This window comes from Schistosoma mansoni, chromosome 1 (assembly GCF_000237925.1).
Source record: "Schistosoma mansoni strain Puerto Rico chromosome 1, complete genome".
NCBI classification, from domain to species: Eukaryota; Metazoa; Platyhelminthes; class Trematoda; order Strigeidida; family Schistosomatidae; genus Schistosoma; species Schistosoma mansoni.
The window spans coordinates 41,751,768-41,769,925 of NC_031495.1; the positions used below are offsets into that span (position 1 = coordinate 41,751,768).

The window sequence follows — 18,158 nt, forward strand, 5'->3', positions numbered from 1 at the left end:
AGAACTATTCAGTTTGGTAGAATGATTTATAGTTACCATAATAGAAGGTAATTACTTTATTTACAAATTGAAATATTTTGTTTCAAATTTCATGGAAATAGGTATTAAATATGAGTTCACTTTATAGAGATCGAAAAGTGATCCAAGTTAGATAACCATTGAAAACCTAGAAGCATTCGACACCCGTTTCGTTGTGTTATGAGACTTCTCGGCAGTGACCATCCACAATCATTTTAATTGATAAAAAAATGTGGGCCGTAAATTATGAATTTCATACTTGAAGTAACATCTAAATACTACTGAGGTAGCACAAATCCATTTCAAGTTATAAATATAGCACACATATGAAAATGTTTGAAAGCGTTGACTTCAAGTTTAAAATATGATTATAACCACTAACCCGTTACAATCCATGTGCATTTATTTGATATTTCTTAAGCAAAAGAACAAATATGCTGCGTACAACTAATGTCGTATGTTAAGAAAACAATTCTTTGATTAATTCTGTTTGAGGTAAACGAAACGTGATATATAATCTTAAAAGACGATACGTACGTTTATTATTATTATTACTTATTATTTGTGGCTTTATTCAATATTATATTTTTGGTACAATATAGAATTCTTAGCACAAAGTATTTCAACAAGTTTTCTTTTCTTATTTCTTGATTGATCCTTGCGATAAATATTGAGTGGTTGCCAGTTAGGTGTTAGCAGTTCAGGAATCGACATCTGAATAATGTATATTCTTTTCAATGCATATTTCCAGCAACCACCATGTCGCTGATTGGGCTCTTTTGTAACTTGCACAGCGAAATGTCGTAAACGTTTCACAGACGCACCTGAATAGGTTATGAAACTAATAGGCATAATGATGTATTAAAACAAACAAGAAAACAGATAACTTGTTGAAATATCCAGATGGTAAAAACAGGTAGCCCAGATATTCAAGCAGGTCACCTTACAATAATTACATAAGCTAAAAGAAAGTGGTCTCATATAGTATGAATCAATGATGTCATAAACACAAAGTATTGTTAATAAAAGTTTTTTTACCACCTAATATCATATGAAAATCAGAAGAAAATCTGTTTTTGTCAAAATGTAGAGGGTATATATATAACTTTCATTCAAAGTTATACTAGATTAGAGGGCGAAGTATTTACTAGATAATATTTTCTATTTCTAGGTAGTTTGTGATACAGTGTGATTATATCACTTGATATCACCAATGTAAATCATTATTTAAAGTATGTTGTTAATTTTCACAACGATGACATCGAATCTGTATATTAGTATATATATATATATATATATATATATATTACTCAAATTACTATTTACTATTAGCATAATTCACACATTTCCAAGAACTACTTAGAATATTTATTTCAATATAAATGATTTTTTAAGTTCATAAATATTAATTTTTAAACAAAGCTATGACAAATACTCATAAACATTTGCATAATAAATGTATATATAAAATGGAAAGGTGGGGATTAGAGGTAGTTGATGGGAAACACTGAGACTAGGTTTGGTGCTATTTGGTTTTTGTCAGCAACGTCTACCTCAAATAATGAAGGACTTGATACTATGTGTTATGTTCCTCTTAGTGCTGATCGAGTTGTATCTACAACTTAAGTTACATGACTAAGCCATACTGTAATAAACGAGAACTCAGGTGGAGATAACCAATTTATTTTATAATAGTAAATTACAGAATATCTTGGTAAAATGTGAGAACGATACATTAAATACTTCATTTGTAAATCTTCCATCAATTGTCCTTGAAATTCTGTATGATTTTACCGATTCATAATTCCTTTCCGTTTACATTACTGTTTTCTTCGACTTGATCCTCTCAACCTTCTGCTGCCAGGTATTCAACTTCTGATTGGTGTCACATACTACTTATTTTTGAGAGACATAAGTGACATACACCACAATATAACAGTAACAACGTTAACTGGTTGTGTATTTACACTTCAACTTGCAATTTATGTATTTTTCTATGAACTCATTTTTATAACAAGGGAATTGGTGTAGAAATTTTGTAGTATATATTTGTGTATAACTAATTTACATACGTTTAATTGATTATGTTGTTTCATTTCTAATTCAGTACTTTAAAGTGGATTTTTCTGTGAATTAAAATAAAAGGTTGCAACAGGGTAATCATATACGACTAAAAGTATGATAAAAGCGGCTAGTTAAAGTGTCTTTAAACATCAATACTGAGATATTTACTTGCAAAAATAAATGTACTTCACATACGGTTGAAGGAATTTAACATACCTGAGGCGACAACTGATTTAAGTGGATCATGAGTCAATTTATTTACGCATATAAACTGATCTAACTTTTTAAAAAATACTTATTGCTCAAATTTTATGTTAGTTAAACCAGAAAAATTTTGTAGCATATTCAACTTGATTGGGCAGTGATGTGTACATAGTCTCAACCATTTTGTATGCCATAATGTACGTATATTTCTGTCTGTCTGCCTGATTATGTACATGTGTATCTGTATATATGCATGTATGTATGTACATTATTGTATAAGAAAGCTCAATTCATCATCATATAATGAACTGACTGATATCATAACAATTAGAAACAATCAAATGAACCTAAGCTAACGTTCTGGAGCTTGGTTTTTCTCCTTCTTTCTTTCTCTATGATTTTTTTCGCTACGGAAAAACGATTTATCATAATTATCAGAACTATTATAATTGCTTTTAACAATAATAATAATGATAATAATAATAATAATAATGCTATCGGAAAACACTTCCTAGTCTGTAAAATAAATCAAGTGGTTGTTGAAATTCTCAGTAAACTCACTCATGCAAATACTGGAAAACATTTCTTGTTTGTAACGCCAAAGATTGTAATATGTATATATATGCTTATGAATTTTTATTTAAAAACGGATAAAACACTACAATTTAATATTTACCTGCATGGACATATTACCATATTTATCTATATAGGCATATTACCATCCTTGACTATATAGAAATAATATGAAATTGAGTTAATATGTTTCTCTAAATAAATGACAATGTTTTTGTTTAAATAGATTTCATAATATTATGAAGTCATAATATTTTAGTTCCCTTAACATTCTAACTATCTTTGTAAGTGTAAGCTAGTTAAGTTAGATATTTAGCGAAAAACTACAAACAAATACATATTCGAAGGGGTTTTTTGTGGATATTTTAGTAATTTTAATAGTTGAGATCATGAGTCCATTGAAGCTAGTCCACCATACTATTGTGAAACTCTTGGGTTCGAATCTCGCGAGGCGGGATCGTGGGTACGCACTGCTGAGGAGTCCAACAATGAGACGAAACAGTCGTCCAGTGTTTCCAGGTTTTCCACGTTGCTCTAGCTTCAATTGGCTGATGATCTCAACTATTGAAAATACCTATTCATCTAATCATTTGGAGATTACAAAACTAAGTTAAATTAGTTATTTATTTATTGCACCGGTTTACATAAATACTTTTACATATTGCTGTTTCAAATTTTATTTATCTTTAGAACACATTACGTCGAGAAATAGCAGACATGAAAAGGATGAATAACAACTGGAATGAACTGGAAAGAGTTGCCCAGGACAGAGTTGAATGGAGAGTGATGGTGGGCGGCCTATGCTCCTCCACGAGGGGTAACAGGCGTAAGTAAGTACGTAAATTGGACTTTTTAAAAATTATTCACTTCTATCATTATCTACTAAATTTTGTTTAAAACCCACTAATAATTTTTAGTTATCAATTTTTTTAAACATAAATATATCATTAGGCCACCTTTAAGATTTAAGGGATTATTAATAGAATAAAAACGATCGGAGAAAAAAAGTTGTTGATGCTTTCATTAAAAAATTTAAAGAAACCATATTTTTGTATTAATTACTTGTTTTGAGCTTAGTTTGGTACGGTAATTTTGATGCAAAATAATATTTAGCAAAAATCTGATTATTCGAAAAACAGTTAGAAACTAAGAAAGAAACCTAGTAAATAGTCATTACATCCGAAACCGCCAAATAGACTCAGTATAAAAAAAGAGATTTTTAATGCTAGCTTTATAGAAAGTTAAAACAAATACAGCTCATCACAAATAACTGGAGATCATCGATAATATTGTGTAGTGAAGTTGGATTATGTTCTTTGTTTTATATTGGCGCTTCAGTTAAACATCAAAGTTCTTTCCATAATAAATGAACGTTATATGTTCATTTGCACAGCCTCTTGAAGGTAGGTGACACTAAGAAGTTTTACATCCCAACATATCATGAAGAAAAACCGGAGGCAATTAAGAGGATTCTAAACAAACATAATCTAAAAATGTATTTCCGAGACAATGATACCATAAGATTAGTATAAGTTAAGGATAGAAAGAAGCGTTGTATATCTGGGATGATAACGACATATTGAACAGAAAAGATAGTATTTAACTAGCCACACCTTGACATTGAACATGTATAAGTATTTGGACCCCATCTCTATTCAACCTGATAATTTCAGATGCATTATTATTCTGACTGAAGTTAATTTGGATATTTTATTATTACAATTGTGTATTAGATGGTTCTTATTTTGCATACACATAGACATTTTAAAGATATTTTCAATTTGCACTTGTATGTTTACTTCTAATGAACAAATTAACACCTAATATCAACTACTAATAACTCGAAGCTACAGACACAAACACAATCACACATTCATTTACTTTCACAGAGTGAACTTTTCACTTGATTAATATCCAAATGAATTATGTTATCTTACTTACTGAAGTCAACATCTAAATATGATTCGACAATCACAATGCAGATTTGATTTGATTGTTAAACATTCAATATTTTTTGATAATTTTGGTTTTGGTTATTACTCTGGAGAAATCCAATCAAGTCTGCTCGATATAACGTTGGAAATATTTAAATTCCAGTTTCTGAGATTATTTCAAATATAATTTCCACAAATAATGTCTTCTATATACTCGGCGCCCAACTTCTGTCAAACGATTTGTTCAAATATGAACGAATAATCATATAACTTATATGGTCCTTGTTATTAAAGATGATTAATATATAAGGTGACCATTTATAATTGACTGATCACTCGGTGGTGACCAATGTCATGTATGTCAGGTCCTTCTTAGTGCAGATCGAACCCTATCGATCAAGTTGCAATGTGGCCACCAGTCTAGGTGGCTCAACATTGCGTTCACTATGTTGAGATAAGATGGTGGTCGGAGGTAATCACCAGGAAACCCTGGAGCTAGGTTTCGTGATACTTGGTGAAAAGGGGTGCTTCTGGCGCAAAAACAAGGAACTCAAATTTCTTACAGGAGGTCAGTCACGGCCCGGATAGCTCAGTGTTAACGTTTCTGACTGTAAAGCTGGGTGATATGGGATCAAATCCGTTTGGGAGCACCTGCATTCACGGACACTGTTAGGAGGAATGGACGCTTTCTATGTTTCAAAAACTGTCATATTAAAATATTTCTAAAAGGTCGAAATATTAAGAAGACTTTGCATATCCTTCCAAATTTCGGTGTTATCCTCTTATTATAGATTTTGGGAATTCACATCAGAAGGTAGTTCGTCAATGAACAATTAGTGTTGTTTAGTGATAAAGACTAGTGGTAATTCGGTTTATACTGTAAGCCAGTAAGACGGAGTGATCCCTAACAGATTGTGACCTCTAACAAAGAGAAAATCGTAGAACCAATCCATCATGCACCCACTGATAGCAGATAGTCAAGTTTCTGCAAAAGAATTCAGTGAAAAGCTTCAGGATGATGAATAACAGAAGGCCTATTCTCACCTGGTTCTTGTGTTCCGCGGAAAAGTTTAATTGTTTCAGGCAGTCAGGAGGCTTGTATTGTAAGATCCACTTGAAAGAAAACCGGGTTTAGTTGTGAGTGAGATAAGCTTATTGAGGAAAAATGTTGAGTGCAACTCATGATTATTCTTTCCTATGATCTGAGTAAATGCTGAGAGCAGCGAAGATTATCAGCCAAGCAGAACTGATAATTATTATCGATTAATTTCCACATCGGCCATCAGATCAACACAGGTTCAATAGTCTCTTAATCCCTTTGCTCCTGGTAGTTCCTAACTCAACAACCCTTAGTTTACCATGTAAAAGATTGGAACAGGCGTCACAGGAAGGGTAGATTATCTACATGAATAACTAGGTTGGAATTCCATAGCTGGTGATCCAAAAACCTAGTTGTGTGTTCGATGTACATTTAAAGAGTCTTGATATAGTGTCTTCAGTGCAAGGCTTGCATTTCACTTCGTGGGGGCCACGTAAAACTCTTACTATTACTCTCCATAGAATTTATCAGACGAATTTGAAAAGCTATTATACTCCATTTAAATCCTAGGGCATATTTGTTGCGTGATACGTTATAAGATGTCCATTTACCTTTCTCATCTAAAGAAAATAATCCGTTCAAATCAGTAGGATTCATACCACTGATTTTCGAATGTAGCGGTAAACAAATCCCCGAAATAAATAGTTCTGTAAGTCTTCGATACTGGTACTGACCTCATTAGTTTTACTGGGCACACCCTAGCTGAAAGCGCTCCATCCTGCACCCGTGCTAGATCACGAATTCGTACTCCATGCTACTCATCCCTTACAATTGCGAGCCAGTCTAGACCAAACAGTTCTCGACATATCGGTAGCCTTCCGAATATATATTCGAACCTCCCCCATCTCTGACCTCTGATTTGACTTGTTGGTACACTTTAATTATAAAGCCGTTATGTGTAAAGGCGTTACCTAAATATGAGTACCTGGAACACCTTCACTATCATTAAACTTTAGCCAGGAGGAGGACGCAAAAGTTCTTGCTTTTAACTGGAAAACGACAGTATGGAATCGATGAGTTATCCAGTGTCGTCCTTGAGAAAATTACGTCTTTCATCCAGTTTCGCACTGTCTGAATGGTTTGAAAGCTCAAAGTACTGTGACACAGATTATGTGCTCGTGTGCAGAGTTCAGCTGGAAACCGCTTTAAAAAAAACAAACCATCATGAAGACTGCCAAGCAAGTCAAAAAAGCATGGTCTCCAACAAATCTTTCAATTATGGGAAAAAAAAGCGAAAACAACCTAAAACCTTTGTACGGAAATAGAAAAGGCATCTATAAATTGAAAATAATGACAAAGAATAGTTTTCTGATATCAAAGTACAACGAGATGAGTGTTTCTGCCGTCAAAAGTTGAATGGCTGTGTTTAAAGAAAGCAACAATCACCTGAAGTTGACAGGTAGACGGTTTTCTCGAAGAGCTATTTTTGAACCATTTGTAGGAGAACAACGAAATGGAGTATATAATTAACACAAAAGGACTCTCCTGTAGATTTATGGCATAACATTAGAAGTGATTTCTGTCTGGTGACTACGTAATCTGATTGTCTATCAAGTTTCGCTTTACTTTGGTGAGTACTGAAAGCAAAGCAGATGACCAATGAAAACTATGATTTCTATTCCTAAGGAATCCAAAGTCTTCTAATCGTCCTGGACAACAAAGCTTGTGAGTTTGGAATGTATCTTTATCTCTCCAAATCTAAAATTTTGCTTCACTGTTGGTTTGCATCAAGGCTTGAACAAATAATGAGGAGTGAAGCAATTGAGCACGGTAACCATTGTACTTACTTGAGAAGTCCCATTAGCCTTAGTCAATGCTTGACAAAACCTTAGTGCAAATTCAGAGAGTTCGGTTTTCTCTAGCTGAATTGTGTAACATGTGGTGTCGGTGAGATGGCCGTCTGACACTAAAAGGGCAAGTTTAATGAGTAACAGCTCGCACAGTTCGTCTTTATGGCCATTGAAAGGGGTTCTCAAAAATACAAAACATCCATAGATTACTATTGTTTTACCGTGGATTTCTATAAAACAATGCCGGTATGTGTTTGGACCATCGAGTTAGCAGTTCTGAGGTTACACATTGAGTGCTAGTTAGGTAAAGCAAATCGACTGACGAGGTAATGATCCTCAGCCGAATGAGATGGATAAAACGCGGATTACGTTTTGCTTATCTACCGACTACATCAATGAACGATGACAATTAGTTTAGGGGTAGGTCAAAAGGATACTAGGCGTGGTCAAACTAAATTTGGCATCGGTCCATGAAGATTGTAAGTATTGGACTTGGCCATGTAAATAGATCCGGATTACCTGGTTGTGATACGAGTAGTTGTTGTAATCAGTGGTCACAGACTTCGGACCTAATGGCTCAGATACTTCCACTCCTTGCCTTTTTTTGGAACCTGAGTTTCTAAACCTCTTTATACCTATCCTTTGTTTTTCAATGTATAAACGTTTTTACTACTACTGACACTGTGACTACTACTAATTTAGGATTTGCATTGAGATAATTTCATCCCTCTGTGTTCACGTGACATGGGAATTTTGACCAGTACAATAACTATTCTTTGTATTCTAGCAAGGTGCTACTAAATTTAACCTGACCCTTTTTCTTTATTTCAATGTATTTATGTATTACGGTAAATAACTTCACATAAGAGACACGTCGAAGCATATTCACTGATCCCTGGTAAAAATACTACATTTCAGAGACGGTTCTCATTGAGGGAAAATCTCTTTTTTTCTGCTAAGAAGAATTCAAACTTTTCCTTCAAATGGTTTCGTGTGACTGACTCGGAAAGTTCTAAAAGTGTCAGTAGCCTCATAATGCCTAACATTTCGACGTATGTCGGCTGAGAGTCACTTGTCATAACACAATATTCATGGTATTTAACCATTTCAGGTGTTGTTGTTAGCATGGAACTGTATAAAAATGCATGCGATATATTTGCAGTTGATAATCAAAAGTAAGCATGGGCTTTCATAATGATGAAGGTAGGAATAATTATGACAAGATAGAAAATTTCTAATTTCATTGCTGCTGTAAACTTGATAACAATATAAGTAACCATGTCTCTCTTTTAATCAGCAATGTCACCAGCGGCTTTTTCGTACACCGCTCATTTTTTTAGTTTTTGTACTGAAACATATATTTCTGGGAGTAAGTGTGTCGATTATAGTCCAAAGTTTATGGTTATAGTTTAATTGATTTTTTAATATCCTTTTAAGTCATATGGATGTGATAATATATATAAGTCTTCTTTTATTTTGATTGGTTGCATTGACGATACCTCTCAAAGGTACCACTACCGTGTGCTTTTGGATATCCAGTCTCTAAGTAGTTATTTCTTTCTCTCAGAATTCCCTATCAAGATTATCTCGTTCCCTGATCTTGGAAAAAAGCCTTTGAGATCGTTGAACGTATAGTATACTTTTGTGGCTTGTCGACACTCACATATGTACTTATTTGTGTTTGTGTTGAAACCCTATCGCGTTTGTGAATTTTGTCGTTTATTTTACTTCAAATCAATGTATTGGATACGGTGAGCACATATAGGTCGTATAAAGTCTGTGGCAGATACGTATCTGCCACTTTTGAAGTACTTCAAAAGTCTGACCAAATTCCAAGTTCTTATGAATTCCTTTAGATCTTAGGAGTCGTCAACATTCGAAACACCACTTACACTAAATTTTCTGCCGCGTCTTAAGTCATAGATACCACATAATACTTTCAGTCCTCAGTAATAAGTACAGGGGGTCTATCGACCTATATTAATACTTGCAATTTGTAACACATACTGTGGGGGTTCAATCTCGTTTTGAATATACCAACAAAAGGTGCTGGTATCACTTGTTCTGGTAGAGAATTCTGGTAATTCTTCACTCGGTGCGAAGAACGAAACTCCAGACGTAGACTATTTGATCTTGGTTTTTGAACTTTCTTAGGATTCCTTCTCAAATGATCATTCCTAGACCATTTCAGTCCCTCGTCGTTAGACTCGTTCCAGTTTACCCGTCTCACACTTGGAATAAAAACTCGCTGTTTGAGTCCCATATTCCAAATGAGGTCTCGCGAAATTCGAGTATAATACTCTGCACACTCATTCCAAGTACTGAAAAGACCCATGAATAATCCATGATACTTTGAAGCCTTTGGCAGCAGCAGCATTGCAGTCGCTCGTAGTTTTGAAGTCGTTGCTTATTATGATTCCTAAATTCTTGTAGTCCATTACTTTGGGTAACACAAATTCACGTATTGTATAATGATATGAATCACTATTGGTTTTCATAATAAGGCTTTCTTTATCCTAATAATTTGTTCTTATTAAGTGTTCTTAGCAAGTAAACCTATTTGCTTTTCCCATCTATAGTTCTTTGCTTTTATGTTTTCTTGCATTCTTTGATATCACTTTTTTGTACTGCAAAGCGCAGAAACATTACTTTTTTTAATATATGTACCATCTTATACTGTTTAATCTTTCTTCGTTTTGATGTGCTAATAATTGTCTGAACAATAGTCTTAAATCTTTTGGCGAGAATTCAGGTTATAATAAAAAATTTTTTTTTACATATTTTAAGCTTCATCGGTTATATCTTATCACCTGGGTTTATATCTCCTGGTAAAACGTAGTCTTAATCCATCAATTAATTATTGCTATCGTCACACTCTACACTTACTCTGTCACTAGTTAAACGTTGTGAAGTTATGTAGTGGGTGCACAACAGATCTTTTGTTCTTTAAATTATCTGTGTTAGCAGTCCGGTTTCAACGTAATTTTGACATAATAATGGACCATCTACTAACGTGAACAAACCAATTTTCAACTCATTATTGATCCAGTTCGGAAATAAGGGTTCCAGACTCAAAAGCTTAGGTTAGCAACAAACTATATGTTTTACCTGGAACATGTAAACTGTAAATTTTGCTACTAGAATAATCAATATCTTTACTTTCAGGTTATGTCTTTGGGTAATGAATGGCATCCGTTGGTGACACACAAATCCGAAAACAACTGCGGGCTTGCAGGCGCCGTCAGAGACGTTATCTAAGTTTGAAAAGTTCTAAATCCTCCAACAAAAAAAATTCTAATCTTGAAAGTTCCGATACAAACTCGGTAAATGTATACATTGTTGAGAGTATTCTCAATGAAAGAATTATTAAAGGACAGAAATACTACAAAGTGCGTTGGGAGGGATTTCCACCCGAAGCAGATAGTTGGGAACCAGAAAAAAATCTCACCAATGTATTAGATATAATTTCCGAGTTCCACAATGGCTCAAAAAGTAAAATTTCGAAGAACTTAGATATACATAAAGATTGTCAGACAGTTTTCGAAAACTCTCCAGCTTCCGTCCCAACGCCTCCTGCTACACCATGTTCAGTACTTCAAAACTCACATAATTCCTTGAGAGGCTCTAGTGAAGAACGACAGCTGAATAAATCCGTGAAACGTAAGCATTTCACAAAGTCACGCACCGGCGGGAGATATGAATATGTTCCAAAGCACCAGTTAGTTGCTTCAAAGACAAAATATTTCGACGATATTCGAGATGGAAAAATCGACCTGTGCTCAAATGATCTTTATTCACGTGTTAAAACCCGCAAGCGATGCGCTGCTGAATCTGCTAGCAACTCCGTAAGCAATGAATCTACTCAGAGCCGAAATGGCAGTCTTCAAGGAGAAACGGAATTAGAATGTGAAGCCTCTATGGAACATTTTTCAACATGTTCTCCGAAACGCGACCCAGTATCACCATCATTTCCATGTTTCAGTACCAACGAATCACTTCAAAACTTTAACTGTACATTTCGTAATGATGAGCAGAGCCAGCCCATGTTTCCTGTAGGAGGTTCTGAAGATTATCATCCTGAAATAACGGAAAATTTAGCTACCGCAAATGTTTCTCCATCTCATCAGTCAGATATCATTTCGAAGTTTGATAGTAAGGCTGTTCAGTCAGAACTCCATCCAAATTCTTCAAAAGGGATATCTTGTAACCTTTATCTCTGTGATTCTATATCCAAAGTAGATATAGGATTATCTCCAGTTTCTTCATATGTGAGTCTAGTGTTTATTTTGCATAAGATTTCTCTAAATTGAATTAGAGATGAATCATTTGGAATAAATAATTTATAGGTTCTTAATTTTTTATACTGAATGAAAAAATGTTCTAAGCCATGAAAATAATCGCTCCAGTTAAACCTAACTGTGAAATTTAATCACTAATAATTAAGTTTGGTGTATACAAATAATTTTTTGGGTTGTGCTCCGATGATATTCTCTAGCTGCTGGTGTTGATTCAACTTTACTACAGATTTTCAACGAACGTATTTGTTCCTAAATTTGGTGTTTTGATTTCACATGTATCAATAAGTTATGAAAGTGCCTTACAATATGTAGGTTCAAATCTTAGACTGAAACTAAACATACCATTTCACTTTGACCCGTTTTGTATATAAGGTAAACACGTACTGTATAACAGTAAGTTCTGTACATTTTTTGTTTGTTCTGATCACTAGTCATAAAAGTTATGAGAAGCAACTATTTATCTGTTGTTAAAGGGTTTGTTTTATGCCAGGACCCATTTGTACCTTGAAATAAAACAGTTTTCTTTTCTTTTTCTTTATTAGCCATTAGATAATAAACCACTCCAGGCGTTTGAGAGAGAAAGTACCTCTAATTTTAGTGCTGTGGAACAACCAGGAAATTTCTACAATCTGTATAATAAACTATATGAACGGAGCGTTTCATCACTACGCACACTTGTAAATATTTATTTCAATTTAATTCTATCTCATATTTCAAATAAAGATGAAATAACGCATAGTGAACAACCAACCGACTTTCATCATGAGCTTGAATGTCTACCGCACTTATGTGTCTATAATCATTTAACCTCCATTCAGACACCCAGTGAGTTCCTAAATGCTATCAATAACCAAAGATGGAGTCTTGTCGCCACCATGCCTTCGGGAAACTTGTTTCCAGAAAACTCTCAAGCTCAAAAAAGCAGTACTTGTTCGTTCTCTCTAGAGAAGACGCCTGAATCTCGCAAAAGTGATAATAAACCAGATTTAGAGGAAAATAATCGTTTCAAAGAGGATGCATTATTGGCATGTATCACTGGGGGTGCAGGTAGACCGTTAGTTTTAGATCGACTGCTTGCTTCTGGATTGGATCCTAATAAGGTTACTGAACCTAATTCTAAATGGCCATTATTAGCTTTAGCGGTTTGTTTGGGCCGTTTACATGCTGCTCAAGCACTACTTGATGCAGGTGCTAAGCCTAACTGTGTCGAACCCAACCGCCGACAACGATCAGCTCTTGGTTTAGCGATAGCAGCAGGAGATTTTGATATGGCTAACATGCTTATTTTATCCGGTGCGAACTTTTATGAGGTATGTCTATTTTAAGGTATTCATGCATTGATTAGGTCTAAATTTTCACTTATTTGAAACTTATTAAGCATTTCACTAGTTTCAAGGAAGTTTGTTAAGACTTGTGGCTGATTAATATGGCATATGGTCTCACAAAAATTTCTTGACTCCCTTTGTCGCTTATCATAACACCACACAGAAGGCTAATCGTTGAGGCAATATGATGATAAAAACCCAAATCCATTCTGTTCAAATAATAATATATAATCCAGTATCTAATCAATCAGAATAGTCAATATTTTAATACTTATTTTGTCCCTTATACTTGGCATAAACGGTTGGTTTAATTATTGCTGATTTTAAGCTTATCACTTGAAGCTGTGGGTTTAATTCCATTTTAGACCTTGATCAAATAAAATACAACCGAATTACCGCAGGAGATCAGTCGAATCCATTTTAATATCATTTAGGTCACCTGTTTAAAAAGTACATCACTAAACTGTCTTAGTACCACTCTGATCAACACTTTTTTGGCGTCTGCTTGTCGAAAAATATTTAATTAGCCAATATATATATATATATATATATAAACTGATCACGTTACTTCTCCAGTTTCACTTGTTTATTGACTCATCACCGTTCATGATTGGTGGTCGAACTTATCTACCTGACTTCAACTACTTTATCGTCTATCTTTTGAAGATTATAGAAGTGGTTTAGACACTCGTCTTCCAGCTGTTAATTGATTCATTAAGACCCGCTCCATTCATGTAAGTATAAGCTGGTAGCTAGCATCTTTTGACAACATTTTTAACCCTCAAAAGTACTTGGTAGATTGGTATGGTCAATGAGTCTCATCAGTTTGTTTTAGTTGGCAGTATGCGTTATTAATTTTCATTAGTTTGAAAAATGTACCAGGGAATACCTATAAAACCATTGATTATAAATTCATTGGGTTAGATCCTACTGCAATCCAAGTTTTCTTAACATCACTTATACGTCATGCTAAAGAGTATTATTCAATCTTTTACTAAACATCTGTTTGCAAAGTATATATATATATATATACTTTATGACTCCTGTTTTGTTTTCGAAAGATTTAGTTGGGAAATCGTAGTCTCGGAATAGTTCTTAGATGTATGAAATGAGGAATGTTAGATAAGTCAGCAAAGAGAGAACTCAGGCTTACCTGAAATGCACGTCGATACACGTACCGCGAAAATTACTCATGTTCTCATAAAATCTAGTTGACCACTTCCACGCAGCAAAAAATGAAGTCAAGAAGAAAAATATTATTCAAACGATTAAAAAGCGTATCATTAAACTGGAAATAAACAAATATATGATGATGAAATACTCAAAATAGTGGATGTAAAAAATCAAAAATCAGAATGGCACTGATTTGAATTCGATCATAACTTAGTTTTCATGTCAACTTATGATCTATCAGTGTGACGGTTTTGTAGTAGAAAACGTTTAATCTTAATTTTTCTATTAGTAGTTAGGGTTCCATTCATCTTGTTCTTTTGAATTCTGTCATTACTGTTAATAATCATTAGAAAATATAATAGACATTTGGTGTTTTCCGAGTGCTATTGTTATTTTTTCTACAGCTTACTTTACTTTTTATATCGGTTGCTGTGCTGTGAGTTTCCATTATTATATTGTGAATAAAAATCCTGTGTACAACTTTCCAGGTAGAACCCGGGACAACTGCCCTTAATCTGATCATGAAGTTATTAAATGCCCATTTGTCTGCACAACAAAATCCCAAAATTAACCATCGTCAAATAAACAAGTCATATCTTGCTCTTGCAGAACTCCAAGATAAACTACGCAGTATGGGTAGTCAATTTCCTCCCGTACCTTCACCTTCCCCACCTAGTGGACTCAATGTTCCTAGTTTACCTGAATCCCACATTTTTAATGCACTTATAAGTTCAAGCATGAGAAATCACTCCGACTCTTCTCAGTTAAATAATATAAATAACAACATTTCTAAATCCGGTAATGCTTTACCGTCTGTAGACAGTTTACGCAGACTTCATGAGCTTATTGTGGCGCACCATGCCCGTTTATCAATGAGTGTCACTAATTTGGTACGAACGTGGCTTACTCGAGCTGATCTTGTCCAAGTTGGATTGGTCTCACCTTGTCAGTGGATAAGTGTACGTCAGTGTTCTGCTTCAGTAAAATTTTCTTGGCCAAACGAATTAAGCAATTCAAAGTTGCAACCAAGTCGTGTAGTTGCACCTATCTTGATTTTAGTTCATGGTCGAATAGCACCTCCTGCTTGTTACGATGTTTGGATGGATGATGATGGTCCTTGTGTTATAGAACGCGTTTGTCTTGATCAAACCTATATTCAGAGAGCATTAAGTCGAATGCCATTTGTAACTACGGTGTATCCACTTGGTTGGAATTCATTGAAACCTCAAGAACATGAAGTATCAATCAACTTCAAACCAGAAAGTATTTCATCCATTCATTCTACACGTCCGACATGTGTTGCAATCATGATTGTTGCTGTTGCCCTATCCCAATCCGATAATAAGGAAAAAGTATCACAACAGAATGGAAACTTGAATGCTATTCAGTCTTCACGTTTGTCTATAGCTAACAGTCAACTGACTTAGAAGTAATCAAAATTGATTTGTATATGCATTACGTTTAATTAATTTAGCCTATTTCCTTTTTCTTTTTTAAGAATTCAGCGAATCTAGTCAACAACAAAAACACAATATATTTTGTTATTTCACTCTGATTGTTCGATAAATTTAAAAGAAGCTAATTTTGATTGACTGGTCATACCACATACCTATGTGCTTTCCCATATATTTGCTCGTAGACATCATTTTATTTATCGTATACATTGTATCAATAGGAAATCATCGGATTTATGTTACCTATATACTACTGGTAATACACCATTCTCCACTTGTCAAATGTTTTGTGCTTACCTATGAAAACAAGCATACTTATATGCATATATCAATACTGTGATCTATACTGAGATATGTTCTTTTTCTTTCTGTTTGCTTCATTTAATTTAGTTATTATTGTTATTTCATGGGACTGCTGATTTCCTTACAATTTCCTATTGATATATTCAAACAATTAAAGCTTTGTTTAATATATATGTCAAATTTTGCAGCTACTACCTTTCCAAGAGTTTCTCCTGAATATAAACTGACGCCACTTTTTCTCCTGAACTCAAACCTGTTTTCTCTTGTTTTCACTTCAAAAATTCTATCTCTCTCACAGACACACCTCAAGAATATAAGAATCTTGTAAAATAGTCTTAAGTGGGTTCGTTCATTAAGTGAAAAAAATTAGTTGACATAAATTTCAATATTCTAGGTAATCCGTTTACATAGTATTTTTGTTTTTGCATGAACCAATTCAACTACTTGATATTCTATTGTTACTTGCAAAAGTTGTTATTGTTATCTTTGTTATTAGAAATTATCTTTCGATTAATCGTTTTTCTTCTGTTTTTATTTTCGTTTTCTCAATATATATATATATATATATAATAAGAACTGAATATTAATTAAACAACGCCTATTCTTTTGTTTTTATACTTTGATTACGGCATCTCGGTGTTTACATTTAAAAACAGGTCAATTTAGTCAGTGCCCAACTGGTTGCGTCACTCGATTTACTCACATGTCATAGTTTGTAGAACGCAATGAGATGTTTTTTATACCATCTTTTGTTTGTTGTCGCTAATATATAGATGAATATCTCAACATTATACTGTACATACTTCTCCAAATACTCGTTTTTGAGAAGTAATGACATGATTATTGCTCTCTCATATCTTTTTAATGTTTCACAGTTTATGATGTAGTCTATATACGATTCTCAGTGTACAGTAATATATTTATTAGGACTTGGAAAAATTAGCTTGGTGAGAAATGTTGGTAGCGTTCTTGTAAAGAGTATCAATGACGAGTTTTGCACTCGTGATCAAGTTAAAATATTGAGTTACAGATCAGTAGATGATAATTGTTTATTTTTGACCAGCAAAATAAATGAAGCGTGTGGTTGTACAGTTGTCCGTGATTGACTTGTGACAAAACTGTTCATAGAATAATCTATTGAATTGTCCTTAATAAAATCATACATTTAGTTCTATTTATTATCTTGAATAGAGCAAGAATGAAGAATTCGGCAGAATAACATGAATTTATTCTATTTCGTTAGATTCTCATCAGCTGCTTAAAACCTACAATATTTAAAATCGAAATTATTGTAAAGTTTACATACCTATAACATTAAAAAAGGATTTTGTATCATAATGGTGAAGTAGTGAGATTGAAGACATAATGAGTGTCGTAAATAAATATAACATGTGAGAAAAGATTCTGGATCATCATAAATTGTAACAAATAATTAATTAACTATATAATGAAGTAGCTGAACATAAATTAATAACAATTAAGAATAACATGAGTTGAGATTAGTCAGTTAAAAGACAAATAATAAGGCTATAAATTCGAAATAAGTGATACAATCAAAATAGGATAGAGAGAGAAAGGAAGAAACTCGCAAAAATTATGTAATAAAATGAATACAATCATCATGGTAAGAATTGACTTGCAACTGTGTCCTTTTGAATAAATAAGTCAGGCTTTAGTCATTTAATGGCTATGGCCTCAGGTCAATGGGATTTAAGACTTCTAGCAGTGTTATTGCAAAACATCTCTGTGATATAGAGTATCAAGTTAATAGACTAAAATCTTTCAGCATCATCAGTCGAATACCATTCTCCACAAATTCGCCGAAGCCATAGCCACTAAATGACTAAAGCCGGACTTATGTGTCCAATTGTCCATATCGATTGTTGATCCTCTGGTTAAACAAACCTGACAAGTATTAAATTT

At 33.8% G+C, this 18,158-nt stretch overlaps 1 protein-coding gene across 1 annotated transcript; it reads left to right on the plus strand.

Moving 5' to 3' along the window:
• Window positions 1-10,867: 10,867 nt before the first annotated feature.
• On the plus strand, window positions 10,868-15,905 carry Smp_144550 (chromobox protein-related (chromobox 1) (heterochromatin 1); the record flags this gene model as incomplete). Its single annotated transcript, XM_018794466.1, has 3 exons — window positions 10,868-11,950; window positions 12,523-13,290; window positions 14,967-15,905. 3 exons carry the CDS (start codon window positions 10,868-10,870, stop codon window positions 15,903-15,905), a joined length of 2,790 nt encoding a protein of 929 aa, XP_018648876.1.
• Window positions 15,906-18,158: the final 2,253 nt, after the last annotated feature.